Genomic DNA, 16377 nt, shown 5'->3' on the forward strand with positions numbered 1-16377 from the left:
AGTTTGCAGAAAACCCTACAGCTCCTAACCTGATAATCATACCTATTTATTGCAGTTTCTGAAAAATAACACTAAAAAAAAAAAAAAAAAAAAAGCAGCAGCACCTTCTCTCAGTTTCATTTAAGGGGCAGAGTGAAAAAATCTAGACTTTACTCAGCTGTTTAGAGCCGGGACCTAATCCCCAGACAGGGCATCCCCCAGGCATTTCACAGAAGGGTCTGTGTTAGCACAGCAGAAGCCAGGGGGCTCAAAAGCGCAGTGACACCTTAAGTTTTTAGCTTTTATATTTTTCAGATGCTGTATTGCATTAGTGTCTAACTCTGAACTTCATACAGAGTGTTAGTTGTCACAGTTTTGGAGACAGGCATGCAATAAGAACACAGTGAGTTAAGGAAACAGCAGCTGAGGTTTATTGTTGGGCGCCCCTTTATAGGGGCTTCAAATTTCCTGCGCTTAAACATCTGATTGGTTGGAGTCTTAGCACCGCCCAGCTCACTGACCAATGATACGTCTGCGTTCAGGATTCAATGGGATTGGCTGAGGTCCCCTTTTTGAGTTTATTAACATTAATTATCATATCCAGGGACTTGTTTACTTCCATTCTTTAATGAGCTAGGCTGGTTGAGTTGGTGTCTGTTATGGCCAATTTATGTGTGCAGCTACAGACCGGCTGTAGCTGTCACAGTTAGCAAGCTCTCATCATAGTTTGGTCAGATAAAACAACCCTTCCAGGCCTGAGAACCAAGGTTATCATCACAGCCTCAGGCTTGAAAAGTATCAACAAAAGTAAATTGGGGAGAGCAAACTAGAGGAATGTGACTTAACGACCTGAAGCTGTAATTGGAAAATTAACCCCTGATATGAAAACAGACCAAACTTATATCTGCCTGAAAAATCTCGTGACTGTCGTCCATCTTGGGTGTACGCTGTGGGAATCCTTAAAATCAGAGGTAAAATGTATTTTAAGGCTTACAAGCAGGTATTGTATTCAAAATAAGCAAGCACTGTTTTAACCGAAAGTGTGCATACTTAGAGTGGTTGGATAAAACTACTGTCAGTATGCTTTTGCTTTGTGTGATTGGTTAAAAAACTTCTAAAGTGAGTTGTAACATTGAGTTCTTCAGCTGCTGCCAAGGATGAGAGCTGCTGGCATCTTCCCACTGTCCTAACCATGTAATGAGACTGATGCTGGAAAATAAAACAGCTGGAGATGCGTTCCACAGCAGTCCTGTCCCGTTCGTGATTTTGTATATACTGTCACAGACATATTTTATGAAAAATCCTTTCATTAGGATCTTTTCTCCTGAGAAGCTTCAGCTGCTTTGAAATGTGATTTGGAGAATTGTTTACCCAGCATGTGAAATTGTTTTTACTTGATGACCAATGACAGTCCCCTGTGTCAAGGCTGTGAGCAGTCAGAAGATTTTATTATTCATTCCTTTCCATTCCTTTTCTTTGCTAGCTTTCTGATGAAAACATTTCTTCTATTCTTTTAGTGTAGTTTTAGTATATAATTTTCTTTTAATATAATATATATCAAAAAATAATAAATCAAACTTCTGAAAGATGGAGTCAAGATTCTCATCTCTTCCCTCATCCTGGGACCCCTGCAAACACCACCACATTATACATCTGTATCATCGCCTCTGAGAGGCTCCTGCACTGCCCACATCACTGGAAAAGCAGTCCAGGAGTATAACCAAACTGGAGGCTTTAGCTCATCTTGCACCTTCTGGAAAGACCAGCAATGCTCCTGTTCATTTTAATGGAATGTTGTGTGGAGACCAGCATGGTGAGGGAGGGAGCACAGGGACCCACTTGCTGAAGGAGTGTCAGGGCTGTTTCCAGTTCCCTGGTGGCAACACCTGCACGTGTAGAAAACAGCTTTGATTGCAAGGAGCCAAGCCATTTCCAATTCTACAAAGCAAAACACACATTGAGCTTTGCAGGAACTGGAATTCATGGTCCTTTCCTAACTCTTAGCATTGCTTCAGTTGGACTCTTTCATTGACATTTTAATGAGTGATAAATCACTCCTGAAAGATAAGCTTATTGACTTTTCTTCCATTTTTTTTTAAAGTTATTGGAGAATGAGGGAAGATAGAGAAGAGAATTTTGCCATTTAATGCAACAAAGGAGAGGAAAATTTTAACCAAAAATCCTTTTCACAACAACAAAGTGAAAAGAACATTGAATAAATTAAAGTAATATCTGAATACGAACAAGTAACGCTACCTTAAGAACCAGAAAAAAATGCCTTTTGACCTTTTCATAAATCTGATTCTGAGAATATCTACTTTTACTCAAAAATGCATTAATTAAATGCATTTATTAAATTTCAACTCAGAAGATTATACTGCTTTTAGAATTCTATGTGTTAGACAAATGAAAAATATTTAGTGCTTTTTAAAAAATAATTGAATAATGATTGAATAATCTGGAGTGGTTCTTGGACGATCTGGCAGAAAAAGTGTGAATTAGGACACTAAAAACCTAACATCATAAATTATTTTATTCCATTTTAAAATAATAAAATATGTGCATTGCTTGAGCAACCATGCAATAGCTTTTTAAAACTGCAGTGCTAGCTAGAAACGTATATTTTGAGACTAAATAAATCTATCTGAGCTTTGAATTACCCAGGAAAAGGATTTTTCCCTCATATCTTCATATGAAAATAATAAGACACTGAGAGTTTAATTTTAGAAATTCTAAAGCAGATTAAATGAAAAAAAAGATTTTCATCTTGTCTTTTTCTAATGTACTTTAATACTCAAATCTTACCCCTGTGAAAGCAATAAAAGAGCCTCTGCTGCATTTTTTTCTTTCTGTCAGATTTACAGCACCAATTCCATTTTTCTTCCCCATGCTCTCTTCCCAGTTGCTGTGTCAGAGCTTATAAGGGGCACAAAGACCCACTGAGACTAAGCTAGAGGACATTCTGATTCTAAATCACCATTTGCAAAAACCTACAATGAACTTGAAAGTATTAACATAAGTCTTTTCAGGATTCAAACCTTATTACGAAGCATAAGCAAATTATGGTTTTAGTGGTTTGCAATATCCTCATTAAGCTTGCATGAAATGCCATTTACAAATGGAAAAGGTGCTAAGTGCTTGGGTATATGAATCATTTTATGCTTCTGGAGGACTATGAGTCAGAAAACTAAAAAAAACCTGAAAATTAAACTATAGTTAGAGAAACATGCTGTGGCTCCTACAGGTTCCATAAAACGATGAAAGTTGCTTTATCTGAGTGCAGCTATGCCGAGGATGCAGAAGGCACCACACGGTACAGACATGCACACACACATTAAGTAATGTTGAGCTAGGCTTGACCTCCTCCACCTGAGCTGATCACTGGGGCCCGGAGAAGAGCCAGGTACTGATGAGTCAGCAATAACTTCCCTTGCAAATGCATGGAATCCTGGCTCAGCTACCTGCATGGAGGATACAGAAACCCCACGCAGTGGGGTAATGCAAACAGAGGATCCAAGCCCTTCCTCCCCTATCCCAGGAGATGGGACATTCCTTACTCCTGTAGAGCTGTGCAGAAGAGACACCCCCTGCACCCTGGCTCCTTCCTCACAGTTTTGGTGACATGTTACCTTGCTTTTTATGCTAATGAGACAAAGCCAAAAAGAAACGCTTTGCTCTCTCCTCGTTGAAGCACAAGGAAGCCTGGCAGAAGGCTCTTATCACATCTGACAGTAGTTAAACACAACCAGGAACACCAAAGTGCAACCAGCCTTCAGCTGCCCTTTGCCATCCTGTGTGCCCTAGTAAATCCATGCACTTCACCAGAGCTGGTGTTTCTCATGGGAAGAAACAATAGGATCCACAAGCCAGAAGACCTATCCATGAAAATATCTCTGGTAGCAGAACCAGATGGGGTGACAATCTGAGCTCTTTTGACAGAAAGATCTATAAATACAACATTTTGTGAAGTTTCCCTTGAGGTAAATCCTGCTGTTATGTCACAACCTGTTACTAATCTAAACTTGACACCATTTTGCAACAGCATGAAGGAGGTGACTGAATGCCATTACATGGCTTGCAAAATATTCAAAACATCAAAAGCATCCACAACCACCAAACAACATATTAATACCGTTTTCATTAAGATATATGCTCAAGATGTCAAATTTTTTCCCCCAAGGATCACAGTCCATTATAGTCACTTCAGAAAAATGTGCAACTGTTGGAAAGAGCAGACAGGCTTGTCAACAGCACAGTCAAGTAACACAAAGCAATGTTTACCTGGGAAAGCAGACAATTCTTTTCCTTCTATGTATGTGCAAACCACATACCCCACTGACTAAACAAGAGTTATACTTTTGAATCAAAAAATATACTTAAATGTACACAGTTAACTAATACAGTGGATGGGAATCACAGAATCACAGAATGTGATGAGTTGGAAGGGATCCATCAGGGATCCATCTCATCAAGCCCAATTCCTGGCCCTGCACAGGACACCCCAAGAATCACATGTGATACATACAATGGATGTATACTCTGCCATGTAACAGCTCCTCAAAACAAACCCAGTCCACAATCCATCACTTAGAAAAGGGATGAAAAATGTTATTTCACAATTTCATATCAAAATGAAGGGTCAATTTAAAAAATATTACAAGAATTAGAAGACTTGTAGAAAAAGCTTGTGAAAGAAAATATTCTCAATGACCAGAAAAATATGGCTCTGGAAGAGGTTTCCAGTAGATGCAGCAGTTGTGAGCTACTGAGAACTGTGAACATTGAGCTTGGCACATTGATGGGCTGCCTGTGATAGTGGGAGCCTGGCTGCACTGACCTACCAGTGCAATACAAGCAAAAGTTCTGAATTCAGAGCTAAGCTGCAGTAGGTATGAAAAAAAATATACACAGACATCGAAAGGACTCACGTCTCTCTGAGTCAGTGCTAAGTCACCAAAGCTCGGGGTGTGGGGAAAGGAAACAAAGAGCTTCTAGTAAAAAAGAAAGGACTATGCAGTCAAGGCAGGAGAGATGTAACAAGGTGTGTAACAAGTAGCAGAAGCATAGTAGTTTTGCAGAAGAAATTGTTATACAAGTGCTTGTCTTAGAGAAACAAAGCTGATGTTGCTCTTTAGGGAATCAACCATGTATATTATTGCTTACAGTCATCAGAATATTTATACTATTGGCTATCCAGACTCATGCTATTCTAGCCTGACAGTAAAAATATTATAAAAGCTATGTACCCTTTTAATAAATATTTCCAGACACACCACATCTGGGGACTGTGCCTCACATGTTGCATCTGGGCTCACAGATTGAGAGAGGGATTAACAGCCTCCATTCCAAACTTCTCTAAATTTAAATTTTTTTTTCTTTTTTTTTTCAAAGCAACTGCATTAATTAACTAGTCCCACAGAAAACACAGGAACACTCTTAAGCAAATACTCCAGTACAGATTTTACTCCAGTACAGATATTTTTGTCCCATCAGGACCAAGGGAGATGAAATAGTACCCTTAGACCTGTCTCATGGCATAGGAGTGGCATCCTTGGTGGTACCAGAAGCATGCCACAGATCAGGCAGTCTGAACTGCCAACTCAACAAAATTAATTGGACTGTACTGCAAATTTTCTGAGGTACAAAGTAGAATTATGCTTTCCCACTTTGGGTAAGGCAAGTGGTAAATGAAAGAATAGAGTGATGTGAAGCAAAAAGGCAAATGGTACAATAAGTACAAAGTAAAAAAGGGGAATCTAGGAGCAAGTACATTGAAGAACCAAAGAGGCTAATATAAGAAAGAATTAATTGAGCCTCTCTGTGCTGCTGAAGATTTCTCCTTGTGCTTCTCAAACTTCAAAGCTAGTCACAGTCAAAAGCCAAGCTGAATCCAAATGTCCTGTTTCAACAAAACACATCATCACTAGGAGTGGAACTTGTTTAAATGTGGCATGGGGTCTCCAGCACTGTCTTGGGGTGCTTTTCTGTTCCCTTACCATCTGCTCTATGGTTGCTGTAGCTTTAAGGTTGGTCCAGGGGAAGAAGGGAGCCTTGGGGGCTCTTGCACAGGCTTTTTCAAAGCCTCACTCCCCAAGTGGCCATGGTGCAGTGAGGATGATGGTTACTTTGCTGCTTAGCTAGCTTGGGTTTTTGTTAACTTAGGCAAGAAGTTGGGTTTTTTCCCTTTCCCTGGCCTTGGAGACTATAGCAGCAATCCTTCCGTGGCCTTTGTTTTTGTTTTTTTTCCTGGACTGTTCAATCTGGGTTGGTCCAAGGCCAGAGGGAACTATCAACTATAACTTTGTTTTGATTTTCTTCTTATATATGTTATCACAGAGGCATTACCAGCCTCTCTAACTGGCCAACTTTTGGCCAGCAGCATGTCCATCTTCAAAGCCATCAGGGATTGCCTCTGCTGGGCATGGTTCAACACCTTCTCATAGAAATCACCTCTGTGGCCATTCCACTACCAAAAACTAGGCTGTGCAAAACCAGTATAAGAGGAAATACTCATTCTAGAGTGATTTTCTCCTAAACTTGTCTCTAAACTGAGACAAGCACTTAAGGGGAACAAGGAAAGCAAGAAAAGAAAAATTAGCGATAGTATGTTGGACCTGGCAGAAGCAGCAGAACACCCCGAGTCTGGTATGTGACATCAGCTGAAACAGAAGGAGCTTGGGAGAGAGGCAAGAATTAACAGGATTTTAGGAACCAACAGTCTAGATGACACAATCAGGTCTAATCCTGATGTCAAGCTAATGAGGCTCACTGACATCTCTACAGCAATCAGAGTTTTATGAGCAGTGGTGCTCCACCTCTTGATTGTGCCTCAATTTTCAAGCAACAGCCTCACTGTTTCTCATCCTTTATATGAATATTTGTCCTGGTTTCGGGCCAATGTGGAGGAAAACCTCTAAAGGGGTTTCCTCTAGAAAGCAAATTCAAGTGGTCCCTCTCCCTACTGGTTTGGGAAAAATATTTCCTTGGAGAAAAGTGGAAAAAACTGTTTATTTAACAGGCAAAGCATTCACCTGCTCAAAAAAATGAAAAATATTAAACAATAAAACTTCTTGCCACTCCCAAAGAGATGACAGACTCAGAAAGTCCTCTTTGTGGGCTGTAGCTCAGCTCACTCAGTCTCTTATCAGTCCCTCTGGTGCTGGAAATGCCACAGCCCAGGCCCGTGAGCTGCCAGCGCTCTGCTGGGTTGTAATGTCACCATCTGCTCGTACAAGCGGGGGTCGTGATGGTTTATTAACTGATCTCAGAGTGCAAAAACAACACAGAGGGGATTTCAGTATTAATCAAAACAAATACACCTTTTATTGAGTGCCCACAGCAAATGTGATAGAAGGATTAAAAAGGAGATAAAGGATAGAGAGAGAGAGAGAAAGAGTGGGGGATGCAGCTACCAATGGAGAGACAAATCCTCATGGTCCAGCCAACAGATCTGTCTTGTCACGCTGGGGAGAATCTGAAAGTCTTTGGTTAACTCAGGGGTCTGTTATAGTCCTCCAGGGGAGGGGAACAGGTACAGGACAGTGGAGAATAAGTCCATTGAGAACAAGTACAGACAGTCCAGTTCTGAAACAGGACAAACCAGTCCCAGCAGTGAGCAGGACCCATTGTTTCAGGACTGGTTTCTATGGGAAACCAGTCTTGGTCCAGCGAACACATCTGCAGGTAACACTTGGCAAACATCCTGCTTCAGCCAGCCCAGCACTGCTGTGTTAGAATTTTAAGGCTCTCAGTCTCAGTCCTTGGGGAGGCTTCAATCTCCAACCTTGATGACAGTCGTGAGGCAAATGAGAGAAACTTCGGACCATCTCTTACATGGGTGTTCAGCGCAGAGCAAGTTTAAACAGTTCCAAGAAAAAGAAAAGCCACAGTGCACGGAACTTCTCTGCCTCAGCTAGCTAAAACTAACTAAAAGCAAAGGAGAGCTCTCTCTCGCTGTCTGTGCTGCAGACATCACAGTCCAGGAGAAGGATGCAGGGGAGCAAGTGCAGTTTCTGATAACAAACTGCACTTCTCTCCCCCCCTTGGCTCTCGGAACCATGCAAAACTTATTGAGGGGCTAAACAGACAAAAGTGCAAAATTTATTTCTGGGGCAGACAAATGGAGATGTAAGCATCATAAAGTCACCCTAGGACAACAGTTAACATTCCAAACAGGAAATTTGGGACAGGCACACTTTAGGAATAGGACAGCAATGTGGGGGTGATAGGAGTCAGTTCCACCTGACACAAGAACATGCAGAATGTCATGGTTTGATCACCTGGCATACACATATTCCCACCACAGAATGATATCCCATTATGGGAAGCCACTATATTTTGGCCACATGACAAAGACACATCCAGGCAAAGACTGAAAAAGGACTGATGGAGAGTAGGAACACCAGCTGAGTAAGGTGTCAGCTGTATTAATTAGCAAATAAATCACTTGCATATATGAGGAATTATAATCATTGCACAAGAGCAAAGTACCACCAGTAACACTCAAAAAAATTTAAGACTTCAAAAGAATGGAGGAAAGCAAAACATTACCGTGTATAATGAAGAAACTAGAGAAAACAGGGAAAACTATGAAAGTGTTTCATCATACAGTTCAATTTTTAAACTTCTTGTACAATTGGATCCAATGGACAGCCTACACTCTGAGTGGCTTTTTCTGCAGTTTTGTTATTACATATTTCAGCTACATTTGTCTGACTGAACAAAAAACCCCATGATTTATCAGTCATGGAAAGGCATTTTTACCTGTTTCCAATGGCACCTTCTTGTTTACAGCACTGAATAGAAGGTAAAGTCGATACAAAACCCATAGAGAAAGAGAATAAAATGACTGGTGTAGATGGATTAATGGAGTAATTTAATGGATGTATTTCCTGTCATAAAAAGGCTCTTGCATGTTTCTTATGACTTGCCAGCTTGTGAGTAATGAAGTATGTGATCTTCTAGCTACTTAATTATTGTAATGTTTCTATAGTTGGGTTTTGCTTAGGAGTTATTTAATAATCCTTTTTGTCACATTCTATTTCTACCCTCCTTTATCACATAGATAATTAAAAAGAAAGAGATTTACCACTTCTCTTGTTCTGATCAGAGAACTCATTTGGATAAAGTAACATACATGCCTTCATGTTTTCTAAGCCCTTAATTTCAAACAACAAACATCAGTTTAGAAACTGAAGGTTATGCTAGACTCATTACCAGATTACGTGTGGTATGAAGAAAGACCCTGTTGTAAACAACAGCTTCTGAGATGCAGAGAAACAGATAAATGAAATCCTTCCATTTCAAAAGAGCAATTTAATTAAGTTCTTTTTCCTATTTTTATCCCTTCAAAAACAAGGTTCAGGAGATTTCAGAGGAAAAGGTTTTCATTAGTAATGAGCATCTTAGCAGAAAGCTCATAGATTTAAAGCACAGAGGCCCTTTATTCCTATTTAATTGTCAAAGGAAACAACCATGTTTTATTTTTGCCTTTTCCTCATTTATTAATTGCACAGAGAGCTGTTTCATTTAGCATATTTAGTTCCTTACAGAATCAAACTCAACCAAATAAAAATGTAAATCCTGCTCGAGCTGTGACAGCTCAGACTACTGGCAAACAGTTAAGTCTGAGTTTAAATTCATATCCAACACAGAAGTCATGATCACATAATCTGCTTTTCCTAGCCTTATAGCTGTGCTGGATTTCTACAGAGGAACACCAAGGCTGCATTTTGGATTGCCTTTGGATTGCCACACTGGCATTCTCCACCGTGCTTCTGCTCAGCCTCAGTGGTCATGGGCAGAGAAAGAGATGATCTCTTTCCCAGATTTCTAAAGAGCTTCACATCTTTTTAATTGATCAACACCACACATGTGTGACAACATTCACAATACAGAAAACAGCTTCTTCTTTCTTCCCAGAGAACAAAAAGTTGTTTTGGATCCCCAGCTGGCTCGAGAGAATGTAAGTCTATGAAAGCTGACAATTATCAACCCAGATATTTGCCAGACAAGGATCTCCCTTGGAGAGTTTCAAAATAATTTCTCCTCTGCATAGCATTCAAATGACCCTTACTATACTTGGTCCATGTAAAACTATGGTAAGTCAGAGAAGACATAATTTCTCCAACTCCTATAGCACTGTACCAAGGAGATGATCACACTGCAACCCAGCACAGACTGAACCAAGGAAAAGTGTGAGGAGCAGTGCAGATGGGCTGTGATGGACTGGCCATACCCACATTCCCCACTCCCTCTGCCACTCAGAGTGGGGAAGAAGAGGAGCTGGGGATGGAGGAGTGAAATTGAGCCTGGGATAAAGCCTGAGGAAGGAGGGGAGGGAAGGGGAAAGTTTTCAAAATGAGATGACATATTTAAAGAAGACATGTCCTCATCTGCTTTTAGGAAAAAAAAAATCTGTGACTTAATCATGCAAAATTTCGGGTCAAAGGAATATAACAACTGCTGACTGATCTTCAAGTCTATGCATTGGAGTATTTAGCCATAAAAAAATCAGATTTATCAAATGTCTTCTTCAAGTTGTGTTGTAGCAAACAGCACTTGCAAGAGCCTCCTCTAGGATTCAAATCCACCCAGATACACACAAACCCTTCCAAATGTGTCAGAGCCACTCACACTCAGCTCTAATTCAATATCAATTTACGTTTGTTAAACAAACATACCAAAGACAAGGTGCCAGCTTGGTGCTGAAGGCATGGTTACAGCATTTCAGCAGTCACTCTAAAGAACCCCCTGGTCAAGGCCTTCACAAGGCCCTCTACATCAGGCTAGACAAATGCTAGTGGGCTATGCACTCACAGGAGTGAGAGATTAAATCCACTTGTTCCACCGGAAGCCTCCTTCTTACAATGTGATGTCCTATGCTCTTGTGTCCATCATTCCTAACCACACGTGGTCTGGAACAAGGTACTCAGAATGAGAAACTCCTTTGATGCTTGTAAATGGAAAAACAATTTTGAAATGAAAAAATAGAAAAACAAGTCAAAGCAAACATTCACTCAGTGATCAGGAAAAAAAGATCACTTGTCATTCTACAACATCCATCTTAAATACATGCTTTGTCATTTCCAGATGAATTAAGGATTCTGGTGTTCTACCATAATTTTATTTACTTAAGCCCAGGAAGCATGTGATATGTTTTAAAAACTGTGGATCAATTCTGTATTAAAATACCATCACTCTGCCTACTCCTTCAAAGTGCTATAAAATATACTGATGGGAACACTGGAATATTCCCCAGGTACCATGGCTGAAACAAAACTTGCATCAGAAGAGTCATTCTAAAAAAAAATAAACTATCACCTTCCCACTCAGTCTTCCCCAAGTACCAGGCAGTCCATATGCCATGTCATTTTTATCCTCTCTGGTTTTAGTCAAGAATATAAACCTGTGATAGATGAGTAATGCAATGATTGACTCTCACAATTAACAGACAAATATCATGTATATAGGTTAAGAAAAGTTTTATAGATTCATAGTTATGTTTTACCCCCTAGCATGGTTATCAAAGGACAGCTGGGGTTGGGACATCCGGGAGGGCTGGCTTGTCACTATGGTGACATCTGACCTCCAGTCAGGGTCTGAGGAAGTCATCTCCACCACTGGACAGTGAAGAAGAGGTCGATGGACAGAACTTTGGGAGGGGTTAAAGGGTTAAAGGCAAAACCTCCATTGTGTGGGCGAGCACATGGTGGGAAAAATCCTTTGCTCCTGGCGCTGAAACATTTTCTCTATTCAGTCTTCTGTTGTATTTTTTGATAAGGTTTAATAAACCCTTCTAAAATTATTAAAAGTAAGTAGCCATTTCTCACAAACCAAAAATAAGTCACAGACTGTATGCTAAAGGCTAAGGAAATTACTAGTGTAATTGATTCAACAGAAAATAAGATGCTCTATCATGAAGAACCACATTTTATCTTTCATTTAGGTTTGCCCTTGCACATGAATGTACGAATTGTGAGATGTGATGTGAAAAATGTGTATTTTATGATTGGCTTTTCACAAATATTAAAACAAATATGTCTTGTGTTAGAAAGTAACGCTGTATTAATTCTCTAAAGTAGTGGGATAATATAGTTTTAGGTTATAAAAAAAATGTTAAAATAGAACTGTGCTATGTAGGGTATTTTTTTTCTAAAGAAAGGACTCGCAGCGAGATGGCAGCCACAGGACACCTAAATCTTTCAGAGAAAGAGAATTTATTGCCCCATTATCAGGAGAAATGAACTTCTTCCCGCCTCGCTCGGGGTTAGGCTTAGGAAGAAGTTGACACTGACCAGACAGAATCCTGTGTTTGAATGCAATTTATGCATCATGTATGAGGTGTATGAATATGCAACAGGTTATTACTTTTAAGGGTTAATCCTCTGTTAACGTGTGTCCTTTTTCGGGCTCATGCTGCCCAGAAAAAGGTACCCAGACTGTCCGTAACTCTTTGTTTCTATTGTCTCGTATTGTCCTAATCCAAATTGTCCAAATTATTATTACTCTAATTGTATTACCATTTTATTACTATTAAACTTTGAAAATTTTAAAAACAACTGATTTGTGTTTTTCACACGTGACTCAGACTATTCTCACCTAGAATCTGTTCAATAAATTCCACCAACAGCCAAAACATTAATTAACAAAAACAAACAAGTGAATAAAAGTGAAAATGAAAAAAAAAAAGTACTCAAAGCAATATGAATTCCAAATCCAAGTAATTTGAATTACTACTCAATCACTATCAACTCAGTGTGAGAAACCATTTCAACAAAACATACAAGATTTCTATTCACAGATCTTTTCAGCTCAAGCTTGAAACAAGGTTCTCACTATCTCTAAGGCTTAGCTTCAGAAATTATATTATTGTACACAAACTAAGGACAGAACCCACAATTTTAACAAGCTTTCTGGTATGTTTCAAAAATTCATGTAACATGAGACCTCAAAGGAATACCAAAGATTGTTACCAGCAAGGAAAAAAAAAAACCAAACAAAACTGAAAACAACAAACCCAAACACTGCCTCAGTTTATTGCCAAAACATAGTTTTGCCACAGCAAATTTACACTGACTTCATGAACACAGCACACCTTTTTTTTTTAAAGTGCAAATATACTCACGAAAAGACATTCCCAATGTAGGCATAATATGAACAGCAGTAGGGAGCAGTCCCATCACAGCAGTAAGCCTTGCAGTCATTATCACACTGAGCCAAACAATCTTCTGCTGAATAAAAACAACACTCATGATGTCAAACATCAAAATCTCATACAGCACAGCTTTGAAGAAAATGCAGTCTAACAGTTTCATACAATCACAGCGCTGTCCTTGATGTGTGATCTGACTCTGTAATCCTAATGGCAGCCCATTCCCACTCATTCTGCATTTCAGACTTAGGTGCTTTCCATATGAGTATTCTAGAGCTGGCCATATCAGTTCCCCCTTATACTTAATCCTTTAAAGTGAAAAAGAACATTTTGAAATGCCAAGACACCACAGACCAACTTTTTCCATCCCAGCAAGGAGTCCAGAAGAAACCTGAGTCTGGACTGCTTTTCTTGTTGATCTGGAGGGTGGCAGGAGAGAATGAAGCTGTCTGAGAACAGGCTATTTCTCCCAGTCCCTGCCCAGTCCCAGCCTGGGGATCCCTTATCCCTTGCCATGTGGCAGCAGCTCCCCTCACTGTGCTCCAACACAGGGCCATGGCCAGTGTGGCAGGGCAGTGCCTGGCACAGGGGCCAGCAGTGCCCTGCCTGCCCCACTGAGGGCACTTGAGGCCACAAGTGCTCCCAGCCGCAATGCTCTGCTGGACAAAGCAATCTGTGAAACAACAATAAGAGAGCTCTTTACAGCTAAGAAACACAGAAGAGCAGCTATCTTTTTATTCCCATGAGAAGCTATTTTAACAGTATCTACCTCTTGTGCCGTCATGACATTTAGTGGTTTCAAAGCCCTAAGTCAGGTTCCCCCAAGAAGATGACACTGTACTGCCACTGCACTGTAAAAACATTCTTGGGGATCACTGTCCCCACAATCGAGGCTTCAGCTGCACCCTGGATAAATTCAGAGAGACTCTGTGCCCCATACACCATCACCCTTGGTGACCTATTTGGTCACATACTGCAGTGGCAGAGACTTGAAATCAAAGATGGCAAACCATGCTTCTGCATTCCCAGTGCACTGTAGCTCCCCTTTCCCAGGCTGCAACTCACCTGAGAGGTTCTAATTCTCCCACTGCCATTACTGCCTTTCATCTGTGCTGACCCTTTTGGTTGGTGTGCTGGGATCCGGGCAACCCTTCCTCATCTCAGCTTCTGCCATGCTCCCATTCCTGCCCCAAGCAGGTGAAAGTTCCCACCTTGCCCTGAGACTCCTTTGCTCACTGACTCATGCTGCTGACCAATCTCACAGCCTGATTGCTCACAGGATTTTAGCAGGTCAGCTCTCTGAACCTGCTCACACTCGGTCTTCACTTGAAAATGAGCACCAAGCATGGGCTGAAGAGGGCTGTGCAACACAGCACATGGGGCAGCCCAGGCAGACGCACCCTAACCCTGTGAGATGACCTCTGGATTAAAAAAACACATGAAAAAACCCAGAACAATCAACCCATCATCCTACTAACCAGCCCTGACAACAAGTGAATCAGGGCAGCCAGCAGGACACCCATCTCCAGAGGGAGAACAGCAGGCCATGCTGTTCATGCACAGGCACTTCTATAGGAAGCAGCAATGCAGGATGACTGCCACACAGGACACCCCATCCCACGGCTCTGGCAGGGCTGCCATCTCAGGACACCCCATACCAAGACTTTGGCACAGCCCTGTGCCACCAGCTCCAGGCTTTTGCAATGTCACCTCTTTCTGGCATGGGTACTCATGGCTCCAGCTACGCCATGCCAGGACACTCCCAGGCTCTGCCCTGGCAGGAGAGCACCAAGGTGCCTTCACCCTGCACATCATGGGTCTATCCTACACGGGTGGGTTTACAGAATCACAGAACCATAGAATGGGTCAGGTGGGAAGGGACCACAGTAGATCATCTGGTCCAACCTGACTGCTCAAGCCGAATCCTCCTAGAGCACACGTGGCACGGGATTGCATCCAGACGGACTATCTCTTTTCAGGGAAACTCCACAACCACTCTGGGCCATCTGTTCCATTGCGTGGACATCCTCACAGTCGAGTTCTTCCTCGTGATCAGGTGTTACTTCCGTGCATCAACTTCTGCACGTTGCCCCCCCTCCCCGCTCCACTGCTCCGTACCACCGAGCCTCTGCTCCATCCTCTTGGCACACCCCCTTCAGATATTTACAGATATTTATACACGTTAATGAGGTCCTCCCTCAGCCCTGTCTCCTCGAGGTTCACTCTCCCTGCAGCCAGAGAGGGGCTCCCGCTCTGCTGGGACAGCCCGGGGACCCCCTTGCAACTCCCTATGCCAATTCAATCGGAAAAGCTTCCACATCGGACCTAAACTTCGCCGGCCCCGCTCACACCCGCTGCCCACAGCTCCGCGCGCGTCCCCCGCCCCACGCCCGTCCCGCTGACCTGCCAGGAGGAGGAGGAGGAGGAGGAGGAGGAAAGGGGGAAAGAACACCCCCAAGGCCGGGTACCTCTCCGTCCGGCCGCGCCGCCCCAGCCGCTCCATGCCGGCTGCAGCCCGGAGCCGCCGTCCGCCTCATGGCGGGGGCGGGTCAGCCCCACGGCGGGGGAAGAGGGCAGGCGGAGCCGGGCGGGGCCCCTCGTCCCCTGCGACCGCCCCCGAGCGGGGCGGGCGGCTCCTGGAGTGGTGGCGGCTTGTGTCTCACTCCGGTGTTCTCTTTTCTGCCTTCCCGCTGCCTTTGTCCTGCTCGGCAGCCGTGGCGTGACCCGGTACCGGTGTCACACCGGAGGGCTGAAAGGCGGCGCCGGTGTTGTTTGCGCCGCTTTGATCATGCGGTGTTCGAGGGGAGCTCCTGCCGTGATTTAAATCGAGATTGTCTTTAAAGTGGGATTGAAACTGTGGTTGTGGGAAAAACGCCAGTCACTTGTTTTTAAGATTTTAAAAGTTTAATAATAATAAAATGGTTATAAAAATAATAATACAATTGGAGTTATAATAATTTGGACAATTTGGATTAGGACAATATGAGACAATAGAAACAAAGAGTTACGGACGGTCCGGGTACCTTTTTCTGGGCAGCATAAGCCCGAAAAAGGACACACATTAACAAAGGATTAACCCTTAAAAGTAATAGCCTGTTGCGTATTCATACACCTCATACATGATGCATAAATTGCATTCAAACACAGGATTCTGTCTGGTCAGTGTCGACTTCTTCCTCTGAATCCTAATGGCGTTTTAAGGGCTGAGCGAGGTAGGAAGAAGTCAGGTTCTTCTGATAATGGGG

At 42.2% G+C, this 16377-nt stretch overlaps 1 protein-coding gene across 1 annotated transcript in view; it reads right to left on the reverse strand.

Moving 5' to 3' along the window:
• CYYR1 (cysteine and tyrosine rich 1) overlaps window positions 1-15635 on the reverse strand; it is a 28245-nt gene extending 12610 nt beyond the window's left edge. The window contains exons 1-2 of the mRNA XM_066568512.1: window positions 15536-15635; window positions 13106-13211 (exon numbers count right to left, since the gene is read on the reverse strand). Of these exons, the coding sequence (XP_066424609.1) occupies window positions 13106-13211; window positions 15536-15635 (206 nt within the window). The remainder of the gene's footprint in view (window positions 1-13105; window positions 13212-15535) is intronic.
• Between the last annotated feature and the right edge of the window lie 742 nt (window positions 15636-16377).

This window comes from Molothrus aeneus, chromosome 2, assembly GCF_037042795.1.
Source record: "Molothrus aeneus isolate 106 chromosome 2, BPBGC_Maene_1.0, whole genome shotgun sequence".
NCBI classification, from domain to species: Eukaryota; Metazoa; Chordata; class Aves; order Passeriformes; family Icteridae; genus Molothrus; species Molothrus aeneus.